A 22437-nucleotide genomic window follows, 5' to 3' on the forward strand; every position below is an offset into this window, starting at 1 on the left:
AGCCAGGGCATTGAAAATGGGTCGTGGATGGGTATTCCAGCATGACAATGACCCAAAACACACGGCCAAGGCAACAAAGGAGTGGCTCAAGAAGAAGCACATGAAGGTCCTGGAGTGGCCTAGTCAGTCTCCAGACCTTAATCCCATAGAAAATCTGTGGAGGGAGCTGAAGGTTCGAGTTGCCAAATGTCAGGCTCGAAACCTTAATGACTTGGAGAAGATCTGCAAAGAGGAGTGGAACAAAATTCCTCCTGAGATGTGTGCAAACCTGGTGGCCAACTACAAGAAACGTCTGACCTCTGTGATTGCCAACAAGGGTTTTGCCACCAAGTACTAAGTCATGTTTTGCAGAGAGGTCAAATACCTATTTCCCTCATTCAAATGCAAATCAAATGCAAATCATCATCAAACATCTTTGACATACGTTTTTCTGGATTTTTTTGTTGTTATTCTGTCTCTCACTGTTCAAATAAACCTACCATTAAAATTATAGACTGATCATGTCTTTGTCAGTGGGCAAACATACAAAATCAGCAGGGGATCAAATAATTTTTTCCCTCACTGTATATAGAAAATGCATGTTTTTTTATTTTTTATTATCTTTTACCAGATCTAAGGTGTTATATTCTCCTACATTAATTTCTACAAACTTCAAAGTGTTTCCTTTCAATGGTTTCAAGAATATGTATATCCTTGCTTCACGTCCTGAGCTACAGCCAGTTAGATTTGGGTATGTTATTTTAGGCGAAAATTGGAAAAAAAGGGTCTGATCCTTAAGAGGTTAAGTGCTGTAATTGTGGGCGAGAACACAGTGCAGCATTTGGTGGATGCCAGGTGCAGGGAGAGGCTGGAGATATAGGATCCGTCATGATGTAACATATACAGAGGATGTGGTCCTCTGTAGCTCAGCTGGTAGAGCACGGCGCTTGTAACGCCAAGGTAGTGGGGTCGAACCCCGGGACCACCCATATACAAAAAAAAAAATGTATGCACGCATGACTGTAAGTCGCTTTGGATAAAAGCGTCTGCTAAATGGCATATTATTATTATTATATTATTAAAACAGATTAGTAGAACTACAATGCGGACTGATGGAGCTTACATGGATGTTCCTGTAGTAAGTGGACCTACTGTAGGGGCTGGTGCTTCTGATGGTCCTGGCATGGTTTCAAGGCCTGTTCAGAAATGTTGTGCTCATGAATGTGCGGTGTCAAAGGGCACTTTGAAAATGAATAAAGTTGACTTCATATATTTTATTGGTAAGGTTATCAATACGACTTGGGTTATGGAAAGCAGAAATGCCAGGTTGAAGGTTATTGTGGAGATGGCAAAAGAGATATTGGGGGTAACAGATGTTACTGTTGAAATGGTTGTTGACATGCTGAACAATCCTAAGGGTGGATTGTTTCAGCATGATATAGATCAAGTTTAATGGGGTTGGGGAGGTTTTTTGGGGGAGAGGGTGTGGTAGAAGTTAGTAGGGATTTATTTGGTTTGGAATTTTATTTTCATGGTAGTATAGAATTGGGCAGATCATGATTGATCGGACATTCCAGCACAGTAGGTGGCGGATGCACTTTAAACATTTATTTGTGGTCTGCCATGATATCATAGAAGAAGAAGAAGAAGAAGAAGAAGACAGGCAGTGTCTTAGGTTAGCTATAAACTTCTTTGAACCAGCACTTACAAAAAAATATTGTCGTTTTGAAACTGCAGTAAAAGTGCAGTAACTGCAGTCGACTTTGGTATTTTGGACGCAGTAATTGCAGAATAACTATTGTGTACTGTAGTTGAACTGCAATTATACTGCACTCTAACTGCAGTTACACTGCAAAATTCCTTCAGTAAAAAAAAACGCAGTATTTTACGCATCCTGCAGTTATACTGCACTCTAACCCATTATTCAGCATCATCTAGAGATGTGTGCTACACAAGTTCAACATCACCTTCTGTTACCATTTCTGGCAACCCGTTTACACATACAGTTTGACACATACTGCACTGCAACTGCCTCTGCAACGTAATGTTGTAAGCAAACGCAGCGTTCCATTGGAAATGAATATACTTCTAGTGTACCAAAACGCAAAAACACAGTCGGTGTGTTCAAAGCATTAGGTCAATATTTTTTCGAAAGGGAGCTTTTGTCAAATTAAAGTCCGATTTGAATTTTCATAGCAAAGCTGGATCCCTTCTAGCAATGACTTTCTAACACTCGTCCACAGATAAAACAATGAGATAAATTAAAACATATTTGACTCGTCTACCCACGTTTCCCATGATGCAACGCACTGAGTGGAGTTTTTCAAAACGAACGAGCAGGGAAATTCTCATGGGGAGAGTAGAGACAACGAATACATTTACAAATGATCACAACCTTCAATCAAAAATGCGTCCTAACTTCGCAAGGAAACGGGATCAACATACACATTCAATTCGACACCGAATGTAACGTCCCTAGCCGGACAAACAACTTCTCAGACGAACCACCAGCTACGGAAACCTCTGGCGACTATCCCAGAAAACACCGACAACAACAAGCAATTGTACCACACCAAACAGCTCCAATTCAAATAAGCTATCGTCAGATGAGATGAAATCCAAAGATATCGTAGTAGGCACGGAAGATAAGGAAAACTACATCCACGCTGGTGTCTCTGATGTTGGTGCGTCTCTCTTGTATTCTTATTCACTTGCGCATGATGTTCACGTGTTGCATGTAGGTAACTACAGTACTTGTAGCTACAGTATCTCTCTCCATGTCCATGATAAATGTATCATACGTCAGTCAGCCAGGTCATACGCATACGTCAGGTGATCAATTCTTTGAAACAGTTATAGCAATTGTTTGTATTGCAAAATTGATGACAGCCTAGACTGGTTGCCTCCCACAATGGTGCCTAGGGTCTGGGTTTCCGAGACTAATGACAGCCTATTGCCTAAAAAGTTGTTATTTGACAGTGATTTGACAGTGTGATCTGCTCTAAATCTAAGGTGGACCTATCAGATTATTCTATTGTTCTAGCCACAGATCCTTAACCTGGCAGGTGATGTCTGCAATATGTTTCTTTCACTACATATTTAACATCAATGACAGTTTCTCAATTTGCCTTTCCTCGATTCCTTGCTTCGTCTCTCCTCACCTCCTCAAAACACATTGGAGAAGGTCGGAGGGGATGAACCTTGGGAACCTCCTCCAATACAGTTTAGAAGATGGGGACGAGGAATCGAAGTAACACTGGCTGCTATAATAGCCCTACTCCTAGCAGTGTTGTCTAGGATCTATGAGTTGTTGTTTGACCTCAGGCCCTCTCTCTTCCTCTTTACCCAAGAATGAGGCGGTGGTGGGCTGGAGGCCCGGTCAGTCCGCCGCAGGCCTGGACTGGAGGAGGTGCCAGCGTACCCTCCAAGACCTTGAGGAGGTGCTACAACAACTGGAGGTGCTCTTCTCCCTCTCCCTGGTCCCCCGCGTGCTCCTCCTGCTTGGGGGCTCCCTCCTCCTTCCCAAGGAGCTGTACGAAGTCAACATGGAGGACGTGATACTAGCCGCCGGCGACCTGAGCCTCCGCGTCTCCTTGCGGTTCCGGCCCAAGCTGGATTTCAAGGTCCCCACACGGGTGAAGAGCCAGGTTATTTCTCTGTCTTGTGAGGAGGGCAGACTGACTGGCAGGACTATGTATGGTTTCAGGCCCCCATGGCTATCAAAGGCTTCAGTAAATGACATACAAGGGACAAGGAAGGTACGCTCATCCACAGCCATAGTATGAGATGAGACAGGGTCCTGTATTCAGAGTCTGAAAGTAAGAGTGCTGATCTAGGATCCGGTCGCCCCGTCTATATAATCCTACTCGTACTGATCTAAAGGCAAAACTGGGCCCGTCTTTATTGACATTTACATTTAAGTCATTTAGCAGACGCTCTTTTCCAGAGCGACTTACACATTTATGAAGTGTCTCAGAGTAGGAGAGCTGATCTAGGTTCAGTTTGACCTTTTGGATCACAACATTATATGGATAGAGGGCACCTGATCCTAGATCAGCACTCTGAGATCATATGAGAAAATGGACCTGTTTAAACGCAGCCCAAGTGTTGACCGAGTGGATTGACACATTTGCCCAGGGGCGGTGTGTTCATTAGGGCGATATGGGCGATATGGGCGACGCACTGCCAAACGGGAAAAGGAAGGGATTTTTTTTCTAATCAATTATATCACGGCAACAGTAGTTTTCAGTGTTCTAATCTAGACGTCTGATCTGCCACTAAATGTCCAATCAGGCTAAAGTCGTGCTTCAAATGGCCCCGCCCGTTTTGGGGCGATTTCAGTCAGGTTGAAAATCGCCCCAGAAGTCTCTCAGACTCTCATGTAAAATCTTTTTTTTTTCAAATATCAGAGCTTTCAATACAATCTCTATGGGTTCCGGGAGGGCTTGCACGTACGCGCTTTCGTCATACGTAACATAACCATGAACATAACTAAGAAAAGAGCGGGTAGCAGCGTCAATCAATTCACGTACTACTGTCAAGATTGCTAGCGTTCAGTGCAACTCGATTGTCTCTTTGAAATAAGTTCATTTTTGTCTGCGAACAAATCAAGATAAATTGGCAACGAAACAATTAGGACCTCCCAGACCAAATTTAATAATTCAACAGCTTTCTACTAAAGGGGGAAAGTCCTACACCCGAGGATTTTCCAAAAATTGGTACGAACGAAAAACCTGGCTAGCAGGCTGCGATGTAGCTAATGCAGTCTTCTGCTACCCCTGCTTACTCTTTCACCCTGAAGGCGGCACGACAGACAGCACCGCTTGGACAGCGACTGGTGTAACCGACATGCACCATCTTTCAGAAAAGATTAAGAAACATGAGCTGTCAAAGACCCACATGGATAGCTGTTTGAGATTGTCTGCTTTGGGGAGAGTGAACATTGCCACTCAACTGGATGAGGGATACAGGCTAGCTGTCCGCCGCCACAACGATGAGGTTAGCAAGAACCGCCACATCCTCAGCCGGCTAATCCATTGTGTGAAGTTTTGCGGCGTGTTTGAGTTAGCTTTGCGAGGCAAAGATGAAACTGAGGGCTCCACCAACCCTGGTATTTTTCTTGGACTTGTCAACTTTGTGGCACAATTAGATGAGGTGTTTGATGACCATCTTAAAAATGCTAAAGTTTTCAAGGGCACATCAAAGACCATTCAAAACGAGCTACTGGAGTGTATGCTAGCGGTCATGAGGGAACATATTGTGGAGGAGGTGAAGTCGGCGAACTTCGTAGCTATCCAAGCTGACGAGACCACGGACGTTTCTACACAGACACAGCTGGTGCTTGTGCTGAGGTACATAGATAGCAAGAAGATTTTATTTTTTTCCTGGGGCTTTTTCACAAAATCATGCCCCACGTCGACATTCTGTACCAGAAGCTACAGAAGAAGGACATCGATGCTGTCTTCATCAAACGTGCCCTCGACAGCTTCACAAGCAGTGTGCAGGCCATAAGGTAAGATTAAACAATATCATTCGATCTTTCTCAAAGCAGAGCTTTATTTGAAAATGTATGCATGAAAGGAGACATCATCATATTTACAAATCTATACAATTGGCCAGAATATGGTTGTTCATTTTTACAAAGCCATACAGATAGCTGTGTTTACCTTTTCTAGAAATTATTTTCAAATTCTGTTTTCAGGCAAAATGTCTATCACTGTTCATTTTCACAAATCTATACAAGAGGGCAGAATATGGAAGTCTATAAAAATGTCTTATTACCAATAACTTGCATCAATGTTTTCAGTAGCCTCTATCAAAAGCTCCTGCTTGCTTGTTGTGAATTATGCTCAGGTGCACATATTTCCAATTCAACCATGAGGCCTTTTTGAAGCAAGTAATGTGTATATCAGTATTGACTTATATGCTGCCCCTGTCTTCATGTTGTTGCTGGACATATCTTTTTTTAAATGTGTGTAGGTCACCTAAATCATCAGAAAAATTGCCCCCCCTGAGAATGTTTTCAGGAGCCGCCACTGCATTTGCCATACATCTCTCTCTCAGGGACCCCTGTCTCTCTGGCTGCGTTTACACGGGCAGTCCAGTTCTGATATTTTATTCACTAATTGGTCTTTTGACCATCTCAGATCAGGTCTGAAAAAGATATTGTGAAAAGATCTGATGTGATAGGAAATACCAATTAGTGGAAAAAATATATGAATTGTGCTGCCTGTGTAAACGCAGCCTATGTAACCCTGAGCCCAGTCCAGGGACTGTGTTTTTATAACAATTCATATGAATGACTGGTGTGATCTGTACAGAATGATTTTAATTAATTATATTTTGTCTTAGCTATGTATTTACTTTTAGCTTGGATACATGCTGTAATGAAGCAGTGTTGGTGCTCTCACTGTGTATAATATAGCCTACTAAATGATTTTATGCACAGTATGCCTACTTGTCATCTGGTTGAGACGCAATACTGGCTTTACCTGTACTGTTCGTTGTCGTGTCTTGGTTTTCAATTGCTTAAAAATGGATGTCTGAAACAATATTTTGTAAATATAGAGTACTGTATGTCAGTTTTAGCTGGATCACTAAATTATTTCAGGTTTATTTGAATTGTACACATTTGCAGCTAAAAGCTGAATTGTAGTATACAGCCTAGGACTAGGCTTAAGCTGTGTCTGGGTTATTCCGGGAAACCAGCCCCACCAATATTAGACACTACAAAAGACTTCAGACTTAACAAACAAGCCAGACATTACAGTCTCCACAATAGACATGATTACAGCAGTAGTGCATTATTGCAACAAGGACAAGAGAAGGAAAGAGCTGAAACATCTATGATTGATGCTGCTTCCACACAGTTCTTGTGCAATATGGAAGACATTTGTAACCTGAATCTATTAGTGCTGATCATTCAGCTGTCTTATTACGGTACTGGTTAATTATGTTTTGACTGATAGTATACATTATCATTTATGTTTATTTTTTATTTATCTAGGCAAGTCAGTTAAGAACAAATTCTTATTTACAATGACGGCCTACCCCGGTCAAATGACTAAACTTGATCACATTACATTGATCTTAAATGATAATAGCATCGTTTGATAGAGTATTTAAAATATTGACTTGATAAGACAGTTGTTTGTGATTTTGAGCTTTGATTACAGTATAAAATGGTTTTAGAGAAACTTGGACTATAGTTAGTAGTTAGTGTTATCACAGAGGTGCACAACTAACTAAGTCCCTGAAGTTCTGCTGGTTCTCTTCCTGGCACTTGGCTGGAGAGTGCAGTGCTCATACCTGGGTTATGTTCATTACATACCAAATCCACGTCCCACACCTTCTCCTGACGGTCCCAAACGCTTCCTTCTCCTTTTCTTTGGGCCTAACCCTTCATTTCTGCAAATCTTTATTAAGGTGTCAGCAAATATGGTGGGCACTTCACCACTGCACTTCTAATACACTGCTCAAAAAAATAAAGGGAACACTAAAATAACACATCCTATATCTGAATGAATGAAATAATCTTATTAAATACTTTTTTCTTTACATAGTTGAATGTGCTGACAACAAAATCACACAAAAAATTATCAATGGAAATCAAATTTATCAACCCATGGAGGTCTGGATTTGGAGTCACCCTCAAAATTAAAGTGGAAAACCACACTACAGGCTGATTCAACTTTGATGTAATGTCCATAAAACAAGTCAAAATGAGGCTCAGTAGTGTGTGTGGCCTCCACGTGCCTGTATGACCTCCCTACAACGCCTGGGCATGCTCCTGATGAGGTGGCGGATGGTCTCCTGAGGGATCTCCTCCCAGACCTGGACTAAAGCATCCGCCAACTCCTGGACAGTCTGTGGTGCAACGTGGCGTTGGTGGATGGAGCGAGACATGATGTCCCAGCTCAATTGGATTCAGGTCTGGGGAACGGGCGGGCCAGTCCATAGCATCAATGCCTTCCTCTTTCAGGAACTGCTGACACACTCCAGCCACATGAGGTCTAGCATTGTCTTGCATTAGGAGGAACCCAGGGCCAACCGCACCAGCATATGGTCTCACAAGGGGTCTGAGGATCTCATCTCGGTACCTAATGGCAGTCAGGCTACCTCTGGCGAGCACATGGAGGGCTGTGCGGCCCCCCAAAGAAATGCCACCCCACACCATGACTGACCCACCGCCAAACCGGTCATGCTGGAGGATGTTGCAGGCAGCAGAACGTTCTCCATGGCTTCTCCATACTCTGTCACATCTGTCACATGTGCTCAGTGTGAACCTGCTTTAATCTGTGAAGAGCACAGGGCGCCAGTGGAGAATTTGCCAATCTTGGTGTTCTCTGGCAAATGCCAAACGTCCTGCACGGAGTTGGGCTGTAAGCACAACCCCCACCTGTGGACGTCGGGCCCTCATACCACCCTCATGGAGTCTGTTTCTGACCGTTTGAGCAGACACATGCACATTTGTGGCCTGCTGGAGGTCATTTTGCAGGGCTCTGGCAGTGCTCCTCCTTGCACAAAGGCGGAGGTAGCAGTCCTGCTGCTGGGTTGTTGCCCTCCTACGGCCTCCTCCACGTCTCCTGATGTACTGGCCTGTCTCCTGGTAGCGCCTCCATGCTCTGGACACTACGCTGACAGAAATAGCAAACCTTCTTGCCACAGCTCGCATTGATGTGCCATCCTGGATGAGCTGCACTACCTGAGCCACTTGTGTGGGTTGTAGACTCCGTCTCATGCTACCACTAGAGTGAAAGCACCGCCAGCATTCAAAAGTGACCAAAACATCAGCCAGGAAGCATAGGAACTGAGAAGTGGTCTGTGGTCACCACCTGCAAAACCAGTCCTTTATTGGGGGTGTCTTGCTAATTGCCTATAATTTCCACCTGTTGTCTATTCCATTTGCACAACCGCATGTGAAATGTATTGTCAATCAGTGTTGCTTCCTAAGTGGACAGTTTGATTTCACAGAAGTGTGATTGACTTGGAGTTACATTGTGTTGTTTAAGTGTTCCCTTTATTTTTTTGAGCAGTGTAGCTATCCAGAACCTACAGAACATAGAGGGGTAGGGAGCAATTTGGGATTGGCTGCTGTTGCATCATCAGCCCTACCACTTCTCCATCTTCCTAACAAACTGCAGCAGGTTGTTGGCCAGGAGCTGTGGCTCTTCGAATGCAGCGAAGTGGCCTCCTCGGGGGAAGTAGGAGTAGATGTTCCTGAACCTGGCCCACGGCTGGGGCACAATGTTATCTCATTGAGGAACGCCGCCAGGCCTGTAAGCACATATTGTACACCTTCCTGAGGACACAAGAGAGGTGAACAAACACTGCCGCACATTTACATTTTATTCATAGCAGACTCTCATTTAGCAGACGCTCTTTCCCAGGGTGACTTAGAATCAGGGCATTCAACTAAAGTAGGTCAAACAACCACTTCCAGCCCCTCATTAGGAGCCTGTTATCATAACCCAAAGCAAACATGATTAGGGCTCTGTAATTCAGTTGGTCATGGGTTCAAGTCCTGCAAGGATCACATACAACAACTACAAATGTACTGTAAATCACTTATGGCATATTCTTTTTATTAAAATAGGTATTAAATGACAGGCCCTTTAGGGAGAAAGCCAACAGCCTCATGTCATACTGGAGCACTGTGCCTCCACACAAACACTCACTCGTTATCCAGTCTGTTCTCGATGTTGGTCTTGAGGTTCTCTTTGTAGAACCTCATGGAGGAGACGATGGAACCCGTGGTCCAGTAGATCACGGTGTTGGTCAGCAGGTAGTCCAGGGTGAACTTCCTAAAGACAGGAAGAAGAAGGCTTTATCAATGACCAATCAGCAGCTCCGACAACAGGAAGAATGCTGTGTCTGCCTCTGAAAATTGTACTCTATTCCCTATATAGTGCTTTACTTTTGATCTGGGCCAATAGGGTCAAAAGTAGTGCACTATCTAAGGTTAAGGTTCAGTTTACAATAAGGGTTAGGGTAAGGATTAAGTTTAGGGTTAGTTGAAATGTTACTGATAATCTGTAGAACATCTACAGATGGACTAATCAAATAAAGTGTTACCCAAGTCCATGTTGTTTAAGTCAGTCCAGGTGGATAACTATTCCAGTCTTTAGGCAGCCAGGCCTGCTGGCGTGTCATTCACCCCTCAACCTGCAGGGGAAGACAGTCCACAACATGACTACAGCCACCTCGAATCCAGCAAATATAGGTTTCTTCAGAACGCCTGGATTAGGATTTAGAATTTATTTTGTTGTCCCTGAGGGGAAATGTGTTTTGGACATTAAAAAGTGCTGTTGCTTCCACAAACGATATCACAGGTTAAAAACATATATGATCATACAATACATCATATTACTACTTTGAATTTCAGATGGGCAGTTTGTGTGTTTGACAGTGAGGTAAAAACGTGTGTGATGATCACGTTCTCACCAGCGGAGTCTGGCTTGGTGGCCTGGATGTGCAGGTAGCCAGTCTCCCTGAGGATCTCGTATATACAGCACGTTCCCCTACATGAGACCTACTGAGCCATACAAACTCCTGACATCCTCCCGGGTGAACCCAACCAGCCAGGGCAGGTAGCAACCAATCAGGACAGAAAACAGGACACCCAACACCCTCTGTTTGCCAGTTAACATGTTGAGGTGGAGACCTTTCACACACCCACAGTAGCACAGGAAGAGAGAAAAAAAGGGTATAAAAATAATAAAACTGGAATAAAAAGAGAGAAAAAAAATATAATTTTAATGAGAGAATTAAACAAAGGGGGTCGTCTGCTTAGTGGGGTTTAGTGTGGATGATTTGACTCAAGTTCAATGCTCTTAAAACATTTGAATCTGGGTACACTAATGTCCCTGTGGCCCTAACCCTTCGAAATTTGCAGATCTGAAAGGTCTGTGTAGGTGTAAGCAGTATAGTGGTGGCGCTTCCACCATATTGCTTGCTTCCACCTAACAGATCAACAAAGACTAAAGGGGAAGGGTTCCAAGGGGAAGGGGAAGGGAGAGGATTGGGGCAAGCTGTCTCTGTTCTTAGGCTGCGTCCCGATTTTCCACCCTTCTCCCAAAGTGTACTGATGCACACTTTTTTTCTCATGGATTAAACATTTACATTTACATTTTCGTCATTTAGCAGACGCTCTTATCCAGAGCGACTTACAAATTGGTGCATTCACCTTATGATAGCCAGAGGGACAACCACTTTACAAAAAATTATTATTATTATTTTATTTTTTTGGGGGGGTAGAAGGATTACTTTATCCTATCCCAGGTATTCCTTAAAGAGGTGGGGTTTCAAGTGTCTCCGGAAGGTGGTGAGTGACTCCGCTGTCCTGGCGTCGTGAGGGAGCTTGTTCCACCATTGGGGTGCCAGAGCAGCGAACAGTTTTGACTGAGCTGAGCGGGAACTGTGCTTCCGCAGAGGTAGGGGGGCCAGCAGGCCAGAGGTGGATTAACGTAATGCCCTCGTTTGGGTGTAGGGACTGATCAGAGCCTGAAGGTACGGAGGTGCCGTTCCCCTCACAGCTCCGTAGGCAAGCACCATGGTCTTGTAGCAGATGCAAGCTTCAACTGGAAGCAATAAACCATACTGGCATATCACTCCAGCCAATGCTTACACCAATCACATCCTTTCAAATCCATGATTGGGAGTGTACAAGTGCACACATCTAGAAAAGAGTGGATAATTGGGACTCTGTTCTTACTATGGCTTCATCTGGGCCATGTTGGTAGTGATGAGTGAGCCCCTGTCTCCTCCCTGCAGATAATACTCAGAGAATCACAGACGCTCCATCAGCTTGTGGAAGACCCTCGCTGCATCCAGAGTGTTAAAGCCTGCCGGGGGGGACACCACAGAAGAAGAGCAGATACAATTAGTTAGTATGACACCAGAGAAGAAGACCATTGCCCTTAGTATCCTACCTATTCCTAGTACAGTGAACTAATAGTAAGACTTTACTGAATAGGGCTGGATTTAAAAGTAAAATGAAGATGAATGACCAGAATCAGAAAATTACGATGGACAATAACGTATTCTTCTTCTTCTTGAATCTCCTTATTGTATTCACATTGAACTATGAAATGTTGCTTGATAAATTGTTTAAATTAAAGGTAGAAGTGGGACATTTATTACTATTATACCTTCTAGTGTACAAACTTTTACAGATGCACCATTGAGAGCATTCTGTCGGGCTGTATCACCGCCTGGTACGGCAACTGCACCGTCCGCAACCGCAGGGCTCTCCAGAGAGTGGTTCGGTCTGCCCAACGCATCATCGGGGACACACTGCCTGCCCTCCAGGACATCTACAGCACCCGGTGTCACAGGAAGGCCAAAACGATCACCAAGAACCTCAGCAATCCGAGCCACAGCCTGTACAGAAGGCGAGGTCAGTACAGGTGCATCAAAGCTGGGACCAAGAGACTAAAACAGGTTCTATCTCAAAGCCATCAGACTGTTAAATAGTCACCACCAACCGGCCTCCGCCCAGTACCCTGCCCTGAACTTAGTCACTGTTGCTAGCCGGCCACCACCCGGTACTCTACCCTGCACCATATTTTTACATTTTACATTTTAGTCATTTAGCAGACACCATAAAGGCTCCTGCCAATGTACATAGACATGGAACATTGGTCACTTTAATGGAACACTGGTCACTTCAATAATGTTTGCATACTGTTTTACCCACATCATATGTAATATACTGTATTCTAGTCAAGGACTATCCTATTTAACTATTGCTGTACATATACTATTCTATCGTACATATTCTTCAGATATATTACATATTCTAACCATATACTGTCCATAATGTCTATACATCCCATCATATTGTTAGTTATACAACAGGTGGGTGTAATCCTGAATGCTGATTGGTTAAAACCGCATTCCAGCCAGTGTCTATTCTACAAGTTACCACCGGCTAAATCTATGACATTAAAATGCTTATTTACTCTGTTCCATCTGACTGAGCAATCCACTGTCTCATCAGCCCAGCCAGGCAATTTATATACTAGATCTACACTGTAAAAAGCATCTAGACATAATCTCCCATTTCACCCTAGCAGAGCTGGTTAGGCTGTTTTCATGTTATCTAGAGCATTGGTGACTGTAACTGTGCTGCTGGCAAGAATTGAATTACGTTTTTTGGCCAACGTTTACTGACCCCGGTCATATACCACAGGTGTTGCGGATTCGTAAATGCATCTATTATTTTACGCTCTGGCACACTCAGAAGAGAGTGCTCTGAAATCGGAGTAGACAGCCAGAGTGAATTTACGAACACACCCTATATTGTCACGGGTGTTGTTAGGCCCGAGAAGAATTCGAGAAGTGATTGACATACCGGTCAAAAGTTTTAGAACACCTACTCATTCAAGGGGTTTTCTTTATTTTTACTATTTTCTACATTGTAGAATAATAGTGAAGACATCAAAAATATTGAAATAACACATATGGAATCATGTATTAATCAAAAAAGTGTTAAACAAATCAAAATATATTTTATATTTGAGATTCTTCAAATAGCCACCCTTTGCCTTGATGACAGCTTTGCACACTCTTGGCATTCTCTCAACCAGCTTCATGAGGTAGTCACCTGGAATGCATTTAAATTAACAGGTGTGCTTTCTAAAAAGTTGATTTGTGGAATTTCTTTCCTTCTTAATGCGTTTGAGCCAATCAGCTGTGTTGTGACAAGGTAGGGGGGGGTATACAGAAGATAGCCCTATTTGGTAAAAGACCAAGTCCATATTATAGCAAGAACAGCTCAAATAAGCAAAGAGAAACGACAGTCCGTCATTACTTTAAGACATGAAGGACAGTCAATACGGAACATTTCAAGAACTTTGAAAGTCTCTTCAAGTGCAGTCGCAAAAAAACATCAAGCGCTATGATGAAACTGGCTCTCATGAGGACAGCCACAGGAATGGAAGACCCAGAGTTACCTCTGCTGCAGAGGATAAGTCCATTAGAGTTACCAGCCTCAGAAATTGCAGCCCAAATAAATGTTCAAGTAACAGACACATCTCAACATCAACTGTTCAGAGAAGACTGTGTGAATCAGGCCTTCATGGTCAAATTGCTGAAAAGAAACCACTACTAAATGACACCAATAAGAAGAAGAGACTTGCTTGGGCCAAGAAACACGAGCAATGGACATTAGAACGGTGGAAATTTGTCCTTTGGTCTTTGTGAGACGCAGTGTGGGTGAACGGATGATCTCCGCATGTGTATTTCCCACCGTAAAGCATGGAGGAGGAGGTGTTATGGTGTGGGGGTGCTTTGCTGGTGACACTGTCTGTGATTTATTTAGAATTCAAGGCACACTTAACCAGCATGGCTACCACAGCATTCTGCAGCGATACGCCATCCCATCTGGTTTGGGCTTAGTGGGACTATCATTTGTTTTTCAACAGGACAATGACCCAACACACCTCCAGGCTGTGTAAGGGCTATTTTACCAAGAAGGAGTGTGATGGAGTGCTGTATCAGATGATCTGGCCTCCACAATCCCCCGACCTCAACCAAATTGAGATGGTTTGGGATGAGTCGGACCGCAGAGTGAAGGAAAAGCAGCCAACAAGTGCTCAGCATATGTGGGAATTCCTTCAAGACTGTTGGAAAAGCATTCCAGGTGAAGCTGGTTGAGAGAATGCCAAGAGTGTGCAAAGCTGTCATCAAGGCAAAGGGTGGCTATTTGAAGAATCTCAAATAAATAATATATTTTGAATTGTTTAACACCTTTTTGGTTAGTACATGATTCCATATGTGTTATTTCATACATTTTACATTTACATTTTAGTCATTTAGCAGACGCTCTTATCCAGAGCGACTTACAGGAGCAATTAGGGTTGAGTGCCTTGCTCAAGGGCACATTTACGTCATTTAGCAGACGCTCTAGTCCAGAGCGACTCACAAATTGATGCATTCACCCTATAGCCAGTGGGATAACCACTTTACAAATTTTTTTTTTTGGGGGGGGGGGGTAGAAGGATTACTTTATCCTATCCCAGGTATTCCTTAAAGAGGTGGGGTTTCAAATGTCTCCGGAAGGTGGTGAGTGACTCCGCTGTCCTGGCGTCGTGAGGGAGCTTGTTCCACCATTGGGGTGCCAGAGCAGCGAACAGTTTTGACTGGGCTGAGCGGGAACTATGCTTCCGCAGAGGAAGGGGAGCCAGCAGGCCAGAGGTGGATGAACGCAATGCCCTCGTTTGGGTGTAGGGACTGATCAGAGCCCGAAGGTACAGAGGTGCCGTTTCCCTCGCTGCTCCAAAGGCAAGCACCATGGTCTTGTAACGGATGCGAGCTTCAACTGGAAGCCAGTGGAGTGTGCGGAGGAGGGGGGTGACGTGAGAGAACTTGGGAAGGTTGAACACCAGACGGGCTGCGGCATTCTGGATGAGTTGTAGGGGTTTAATGGCACATGCAGGGAGGCCAGCCAACAGCGAGTTGCAGTAATCCAGACGGGAGATGACAAGTGCCTGGATTAGGACCTGTGCCGCTTCCTGTGTAAGGCAGGGTCGTACTCTCCGAATGTTGTAGAGCATGAACCTGCAGGAGCGGGTCACCGCCTTGATGTTAGCGGAGAACGACAGGGTGTTGTCCAGGGTCACGCCAAGGCTCTTCGCACTCTGGGAGGAGGACACAACGGAGTTGTCAACCGTGATGGCGAGATCATGGAACGGGCAGTCCTTCCCCGGGAGGAAGAGCAGCTCCGTCTTGCCAGGGTTCAGCTTGAGGTGGTGATCCGTCATCCATACTGATATGTCTGCCAGACATGCAGAGATGCGATTCGCCACCTGGTTATCAGAAGGGGGAAAGGAGAAGATTAGTTGTGTATCGTCAGCGTAGCAATGATAGGAGAGGCCGTGTGAGGATATGACGGAGCCAAGTGACTTGGTGTATAGGGAGAAAAGGAGAGGGCCTAGAACTGAGCCCTGGGGGACACCAGTGGTGAGAGCACGTGGTGCGGAGACAGCTTCTCGCCACGCCACTTGGTAGGAGCGACCGGTCAGGTAGGACGCAATCCAGGAGTGAGCCGCGCCGGAGATGACCAGCTCGGAGAGGGTGGAGAGGAGGATCTGATGGTTCACAGTATCAAAGGCAGCAGACAGGTCTAGAAGGACAAGAGCAGAGGAGAGAGAGTTAGCTTTAGCAGTGCGGAGAGTCTCCGTGACACAGAGAAGAGCAGTCTCAGTTGAATGACCAGTCCTGAAACCTGATTGGTTTGGATCAAGAAGGTAATTCTGAGAGAGATAGCAAGAGAGTTGGCTAAAGACGGCACGCTCAATAGTTTTGGAAAGAAAAGAAAGAAGGGATACTGGTCTGTAGTTGTTGACATCAGTGGGGTCGAGTGTTGGTTTTTTGAGAAGGGGAGCAACTCTCGCTCTCTTGAAAACGGAAGGGACATGGCCAGCGGTCAAGGATGAGTTGATCAGCGAGGTGAGGTAGGGGAGAAGGTCACCGGAGATGGTCTGGAGAAGGGAGGAGGGGATGGGGTCAAGCGGGCAGGTTGTTGGGCGGCCTGCAGTCACAAGTCGCAGGATTTTATCTGGAGAGAGAGGGGAGAAAGAAGTCAAAGCATAGGGTAGGGCAGTGTGAGCAGGACCAGCAGTGTCATTAGACTTAACAAACGAGGATCGGATGTCGTCAACCTTCTTTTCAAAGTGGTTGACGAAGTCATCCACAGAGAGAGAGGAGGGGGGGGGGGGGGAGGATTCAGGAGGGAGGAAAATGTGGCAAAGAGCTTCCTAGGGTTAGAGGCAGATGCTTGGAATTTAGAGTGGTAGAAGGTGGCCTTAGCAGCAGAAACAGATGAAGAAAATGTAGAGAGGAGGGAGTGAAAAGATGCCAGGTCGGCAGGGAGTTTAGTTTTCTTCCATTTCCGCTCCGCTGCCCGGAGCTCTGTTCTGTGAGCTCGCAATGAGTCATCAAGCCACGGAGCTGGAGGGGAGGACCGAGCCGGCCGGGAGGATAGGGGACACAGAGAGTCAAAGGATGCAGAAAGGGAGGAGAGGAGGGTTGAGGAGGCAGAATCAGGAGATTGGAGGGAGAAGGATTGAGCAGAGGGAAGAGATGATAGGATGGAAGAGGAGAGAGTAGTGGGAGAGAGAGAGCGAAGGTTGCGGCGGCGCATTACCATCTGTGTAGGGGCAGAGTGAGTAGTGTGGGAGGAGAGCGAGAGAGAAAAGGAAACAAAGTAGTGGTCGGAGACATGGAGGGGAGTTGCAGTGAGATTAGTAGAGGAGCAGCATCTAGTGAAGATGAGGTCAAGCGTTTTGCCTGCCTTGTGAGTAGGGGGGGACGGTGAGAGGGTGAGGTCAAAAGAGGAGAGGAGTGGAAAGAAGGAGGCAGAGAGAAATGAGTCAAATGTGGACATAGGGAGGTTGAAATCCCCCAAAATTGTGAGGGGTGAGCCATCCTCAGGAAAGGAACTTATCAAGGCGTCAAGCTCATTGATGAACTCTCCAAGGGAACCTGGAGGGCGATAGATGACAAGGATATTAAGCTTAAATGGGCTAGTGACTGTGACAGCATGGAATTCAAATGAGGAGATAGACAGATGGGTTAGGGGAAAAATTGAGAATGTCCACTTGGGAGAGATGAGGATTCCTGTACCACCACCCCTCTGACCAGATGCTCTCGGGGTATGCGAGAACACATGGTCAGACGAGGAGAGAGCAGTAGGAGTAGCAGTGTTTTCAGTGGTGATCCATGTTTCCGTCAGCGCCAGGAAGTCGAGGGACTGGAGGTTGGCATAGGCTGGGATGAAGTCAGCTTTGTTGGCAGCAGAACGGCAGTTCCAGAGGCTGCCTGCGACCTGGAACTCCAGGTGTGTGGTGCGTGCAGGGACCACCAGGTTAGAGAGGCAGCAGCCACGCGGTGTGGTGCGTTTGTGTAGCCTGTGCAGAGAGGAGAGAACAGGGATAGGCAGAGGCATAGTTGACAGGCTGTAGCAAATGGCTACAAAAATGCAGAGGAGATCGGAATGAAATGAGCTAAGCATCTGGGAGAGGAGAGAGCAGGGCCTCCCTCACCAAAAACTTCTACCTCAGAAACTAAAATTGTTTCACTGAACCACCCGAACAAAAAACTCTCCCAACTTCCACCTTTAGAAATCAGAATTGTTGTGAACCACAGCGGTTCAATGTTTAAAGGAATAGACTCAACCCACTTTATTCAGCTAGCTAACTATGACACCATAGCTAACTAGCATGCTAGCATCCAATAACAATAACACACAGTTTAGCACCAACACTTGGTCACAACAAACCACCAATAGTGTGTTAACTAGCTAACTAGCATGCTAGCATCCAGTAACACACAGTTTAGCACCAACACTTGGTCACAACAAACCACCAATAGTGTGATAACACACTAAACAGATCATTCGTGTCTGTGTCAAGTTCCTTTCATGACGCAGCAATGATTAAACGTTGGCTAGCTAGGACAAGTATATTGTATTTAGCTACTACAGTACAGTTAGCTGGTCGTGTTGGGTAGCTAGCAATGGCCACTGTGTTGACTTTGTTTGAAGAACGGCTAGCTAGCTAGCTTCGTGCTACACCCGGCACACAATGGCTACTGTGTTGACTCTGACTCTGTTCGAAAAACGGCTAGTTAGCTCGCTTCGTGCTACAGCCGGCACGGCCGAAGACACTGCCAAGACACACCAATAGTGTGATAACACACTAAACAGATCATTCGTGTCTGTGTCAAGTTCCTTTCATGACGCAGCAATGATTAAACGATGGCTAGCTAGGACAAGTATATTGTATTTAGCTACTACAGTACAGTTAGCTGGTCGTGTTGGGTAGCTAGCAATGGCCACTGTGTTGACTTTGTTTGAAGAACGGCTAGCTAGCTAGCTTCGTGCTACACCCGGCACACAATGGCTACTGTGTTGACTCTGACTCTGTTCGAAAAACGGCTAGTTAGCTCGCTTCGTGCTACAGCCGGCACGGCCGAAGACACTGCCAAGACACACCAATAGTGTGATAACACACTAAACAGATCATTCGTGTCTGTGTCAAGTTCCTTTCATGACGCAGCAATGATTAAACGATGGCTAGCTAGGACAAGTATATTGTATTTAGCTACTACAGTACAGTTAGCTGGTCGTGTTGGGTAGCTAGCAATGGCCACTGTGTTGACTTTGTTTGAAGAACGGCTAGCTAGCTAGCTTCGTGCTACACCCGGCACACAATGGCTACTGTGTTGACTCTGACTCTGTTCGAAAAACGGCTAGTTAGCTCGCTTCGTGCTACAGCCGGCACGGCCGAAGACACTGCCAACCTACAGTAACTACCCACAACAACCCACGATGCCTAGCTATGACGCCATAGCTAACTAGCATGCTAGCATCCATTAACACACAGTTTAGCACCAATGCTTGGTTACAACAAACTGCCAAGAGTGTGTTAGCACACTAAACAGATAATTCATGTCCGTGTCTAGTTCCTTTCATAACGCATAACGAAGCAAAAATTAAACGTTGGCTAGCTGCACATTAACATTGGAAACAGCTCTCCACCGTTGCTAAACGTTACCAGTAGCTACCCGCTAGCTAGCTAGCCTCGTGCTTCAACACTAACCTACAATTACCTACGGAAACCTACAATAACAACATAACAACAATACTAACCTACAATAACTACAATACCTAACTACAACTAACTACCTACCTACGATCTAATACATGGTTAAGCTTTACTCAACACCATATGAGAAGCTTACCTCCTGCTTACCTCCTGCTAGAGAAAAACACAACCTCTCCCGATGGTGTCCACCAGCCCTGTAGTGACACTTGAAACCCTACCTCTTTAAGGATAGTTTTGATGTCTTCACTATTATTCTACAATGTAGAAAATAGTAAAAATAAAGAAAAACCCTTGAATGAGTAGGTGTTCTAAAACGTTTGACCGGTAGTATATGTTCATTAACTCTATTTTCATTAATTTATTCATACTATTTCATCCTTCCACGAGATATAGTCCCGACACAAATCTAGGGTTTCTACCCAAGCCGGCTGGTCGTTCATGTTATCGGTTCAGTTGCCAGAGACGCGACCCAGTCGTTAAGTCTTTTTGTTCTAAATCTATGGATGCTACCCAGTCGTTTGTTCTAAATGTTCCGTTGCCATGATGGCTGGCAACGTTCTTATCCCTTGCTTGCTAGCTTGCCAACTTTGGCTAATACAGTCACGTCAAACAGTGAAGCCGAAATAACAGCAAAGAGCTGCATTTGCGTTTGAAGGATTACTTTTATACTATCCCAGGTATTCCTTAAAGAGGTAGGGTTTCAAGTGTCTCCGGAAGGTGGTCAGTGACTCCGCTGTCCTGGCGTCGTGAGGGAGCTTGTTCCACCATTGGGGTGCCAGAGCAGCGAACAGTTTTGACTGGGCTGAGCGGGAACTGTGCTTCCGCAGAGGTAGGGGGACCAGCAGGCCAGAGGTGGAAGAACGCAATGCCCTCGTTTGGGTGTAGGGACTGATCAGAGCCTGAAGGTAAGGAGGTGCCGTTCCCCTCACAGCTCCGTAGGCAAGCACCATGGTCTTGTAGCAGATGCGAGCTTCAACTGGAAGCCAGTGGAGTGTGTGGAGGAGCGGGGTGACGTGAGAGAACTTGGGAAGGTTGAACACCAGACGGGCTGCAGAATTCTGGATTAGTTGTAGGGGTTTAATGGCACAGGCAGGGAGCCCAGCCAACAGCGAGTTGCAGTAATCCAGACGGGAGATGACAAGTGCCTGGATTAGGACCTGTGCCGCTTCCTGTGTAAGGTATGGTCATACTCTGCGAATGTTGTAGAGCATGAACCTACAGGATCGGGTCACCGCTTTGATGTTAGCGGAGAATGACAGGGTGTTGTCCAGGGTAACGCCAAGGTTCTTTGCACTCTGGGAGGAGGAAACAACGGAGTTGTCAACCGTGATGGCGAGATCATGGAGCGGGCAGTCCTTCCCCAGGAGGAAGAGCAGCTCCGTCTTGCCAAGGTTCAGCTTGAGGTGGTGATCCGACATCCACACTGATATGTCTGCCAGACATGCAGAGATGCGATTCGCCACCTGGTTATCAGAAGGGGGAAAGGAGAAGATTCATTGTGTGTCGTCTGCGTAGCAATGATAGGAGAGACCATGTGAGGATATGACAGAGCCAAGTGACTTGGTGTATAGAGAGAATAGGAGAGGGCCTAGAACTGAGCCCTGGGGGACACCAGTGGTGAGAGCACGTGGTGCGGAGACAGATTCTCACCACGCCACCTGGTAGGAGCGACCTGTCAGGTAGGACGCAATCCAAGAGTGAGCCGCGCCAGAGATGCCCAACTCGGAGAGGGTGGAGAGGAGGATCTGATGGTTCACAGTATCAAAGGCAGCAGATAGGTCTAGAAGGATGAGAGCAGAGGAGAGAGAGTTAGCTTTAGCAGTCACTCCAGGATAAGCCTACACGAAACACAGCCCTTATTTTAAGTGTTTCTAAAATCCCCTATGGGAAAAGGTAATGGTGGGGAAATTATTGGAAACATTTCCCTGTTTGACTGCTAGGTTTTATGGGTATTATGACCTCCACTGTGGGGCTCTATATCCTCCTAACACTGGCTTCTCAGCCATTATATCTTAAATATTACTGCACCAGCATTTCGCTACACCAGCTATAACATCTGCAAAATATGTGTATGCGACCAATAAAATTGTACTTGATTTTCTACAAGTCCTCCAGCCTGTGTTTATTGTTGTCATGATGAGGTTACTGTAGGCTATATAACAACCACAGAAGCCAATTCACAAATCTAGTCTAGGCAGGGCTCTCCAACCCTGTTCCTGGAGAGCTATCATCCTGTAGGTTTTCACTGCATCCCTAATCTACCGCACCTGATTCTAATAAACTGGTTGTTGATAAACTGAATCAGGTTAGTTACAACTGGGGTTGGAGCGAAAACCTATAGGAAGGTAGCTCACCAGAAACAGGGTTGCAGTCCCCTGGTAGTCTGTACTGTCATAATGCTATACCCTCAAACTCAACTCTGGACCTAGTAGCCAGTTCCACTGCCTTGTGCATTTTTTCATTGTTCCCTCTAATCAGGGACTGATTTAGGTCAGGTATAAAACCAGAAGGCACCGTACTTTGTAGGGCAGGGTTCCACAACTGGAGGTCTGTGGATGAGTTTATTATTTTTGGGACAGAAAAGACTGTAAAAACACCTGCAAATCGTCTCCAAGTGAGTTTCATTTCAGGAAATCTGTTCCAAATTATTCCCACGCATAATACAGAACTATATGTGATTGTATACTAATGTAAGCAAGGTTTGAAATTATTATGTTTTAGCCAAATATTATATATGTTTGGGCTTCTTGCAGTCAATTTACAGTCTACAAATTATTTGTAATGATGTTTCTGCCCCCTGACCATCTGCTCAAGAGACAATCTGCCTGCGGCTGAATCTAGTTGATGT

The 22437-nt window shown here is 45.3% G+C and overlaps 1 protein-coding gene and 1 pseudogene across 2 annotated transcripts; one reads left to right on the forward strand and one right to left on the reverse strand.

Moving 5' to 3' along the window:
* The first annotated feature begins 2061 nt into the window (after positions 1-2061).
* Positions 2062-12948, forward strand: LOC311127719 (uncharacterized protein). The gene is made up of 3 exons (XM_084159586.1): positions 2062-2663; positions 3330-5491; positions 12153-12948. The coding sequence occupies exons 2-3, from the start codon at positions 5385-5387 to the stop codon at positions 12451-12453; spliced, it is 408 nt and encodes a 135-aa protein (XP_084015712.1). The 5' UTR covers positions 2062-2663; positions 3330-5384; the 3' UTR covers positions 12454-12948.
* On the reverse strand, positions 9090-11892 carry LOC311116050 (epoxide hydrolase 1-like; annotated as a pseudogene). Its single transcript has 5 exons — positions 11693-11892; positions 10954-10958; positions 10504-10642; positions 9657-9782; positions 9090-9204 (listed from the first exon to the last, which is right to left on the reverse strand). The product of its transcript is annotated as an epoxide hydrolase 1-like (transcript).
* Positions 12949-22437: the final 9489 nt, after the last annotated feature.

This window comes from Coregonus lavaretus (assembly GCF_964263955.1).
Source record: "Coregonus lavaretus genome assembly, chromosome: 1".
NCBI lineage: Eukaryota > Metazoa > Chordata > Actinopteri > Salmoniformes > Salmonidae > Coregonus > Coregonus lavaretus.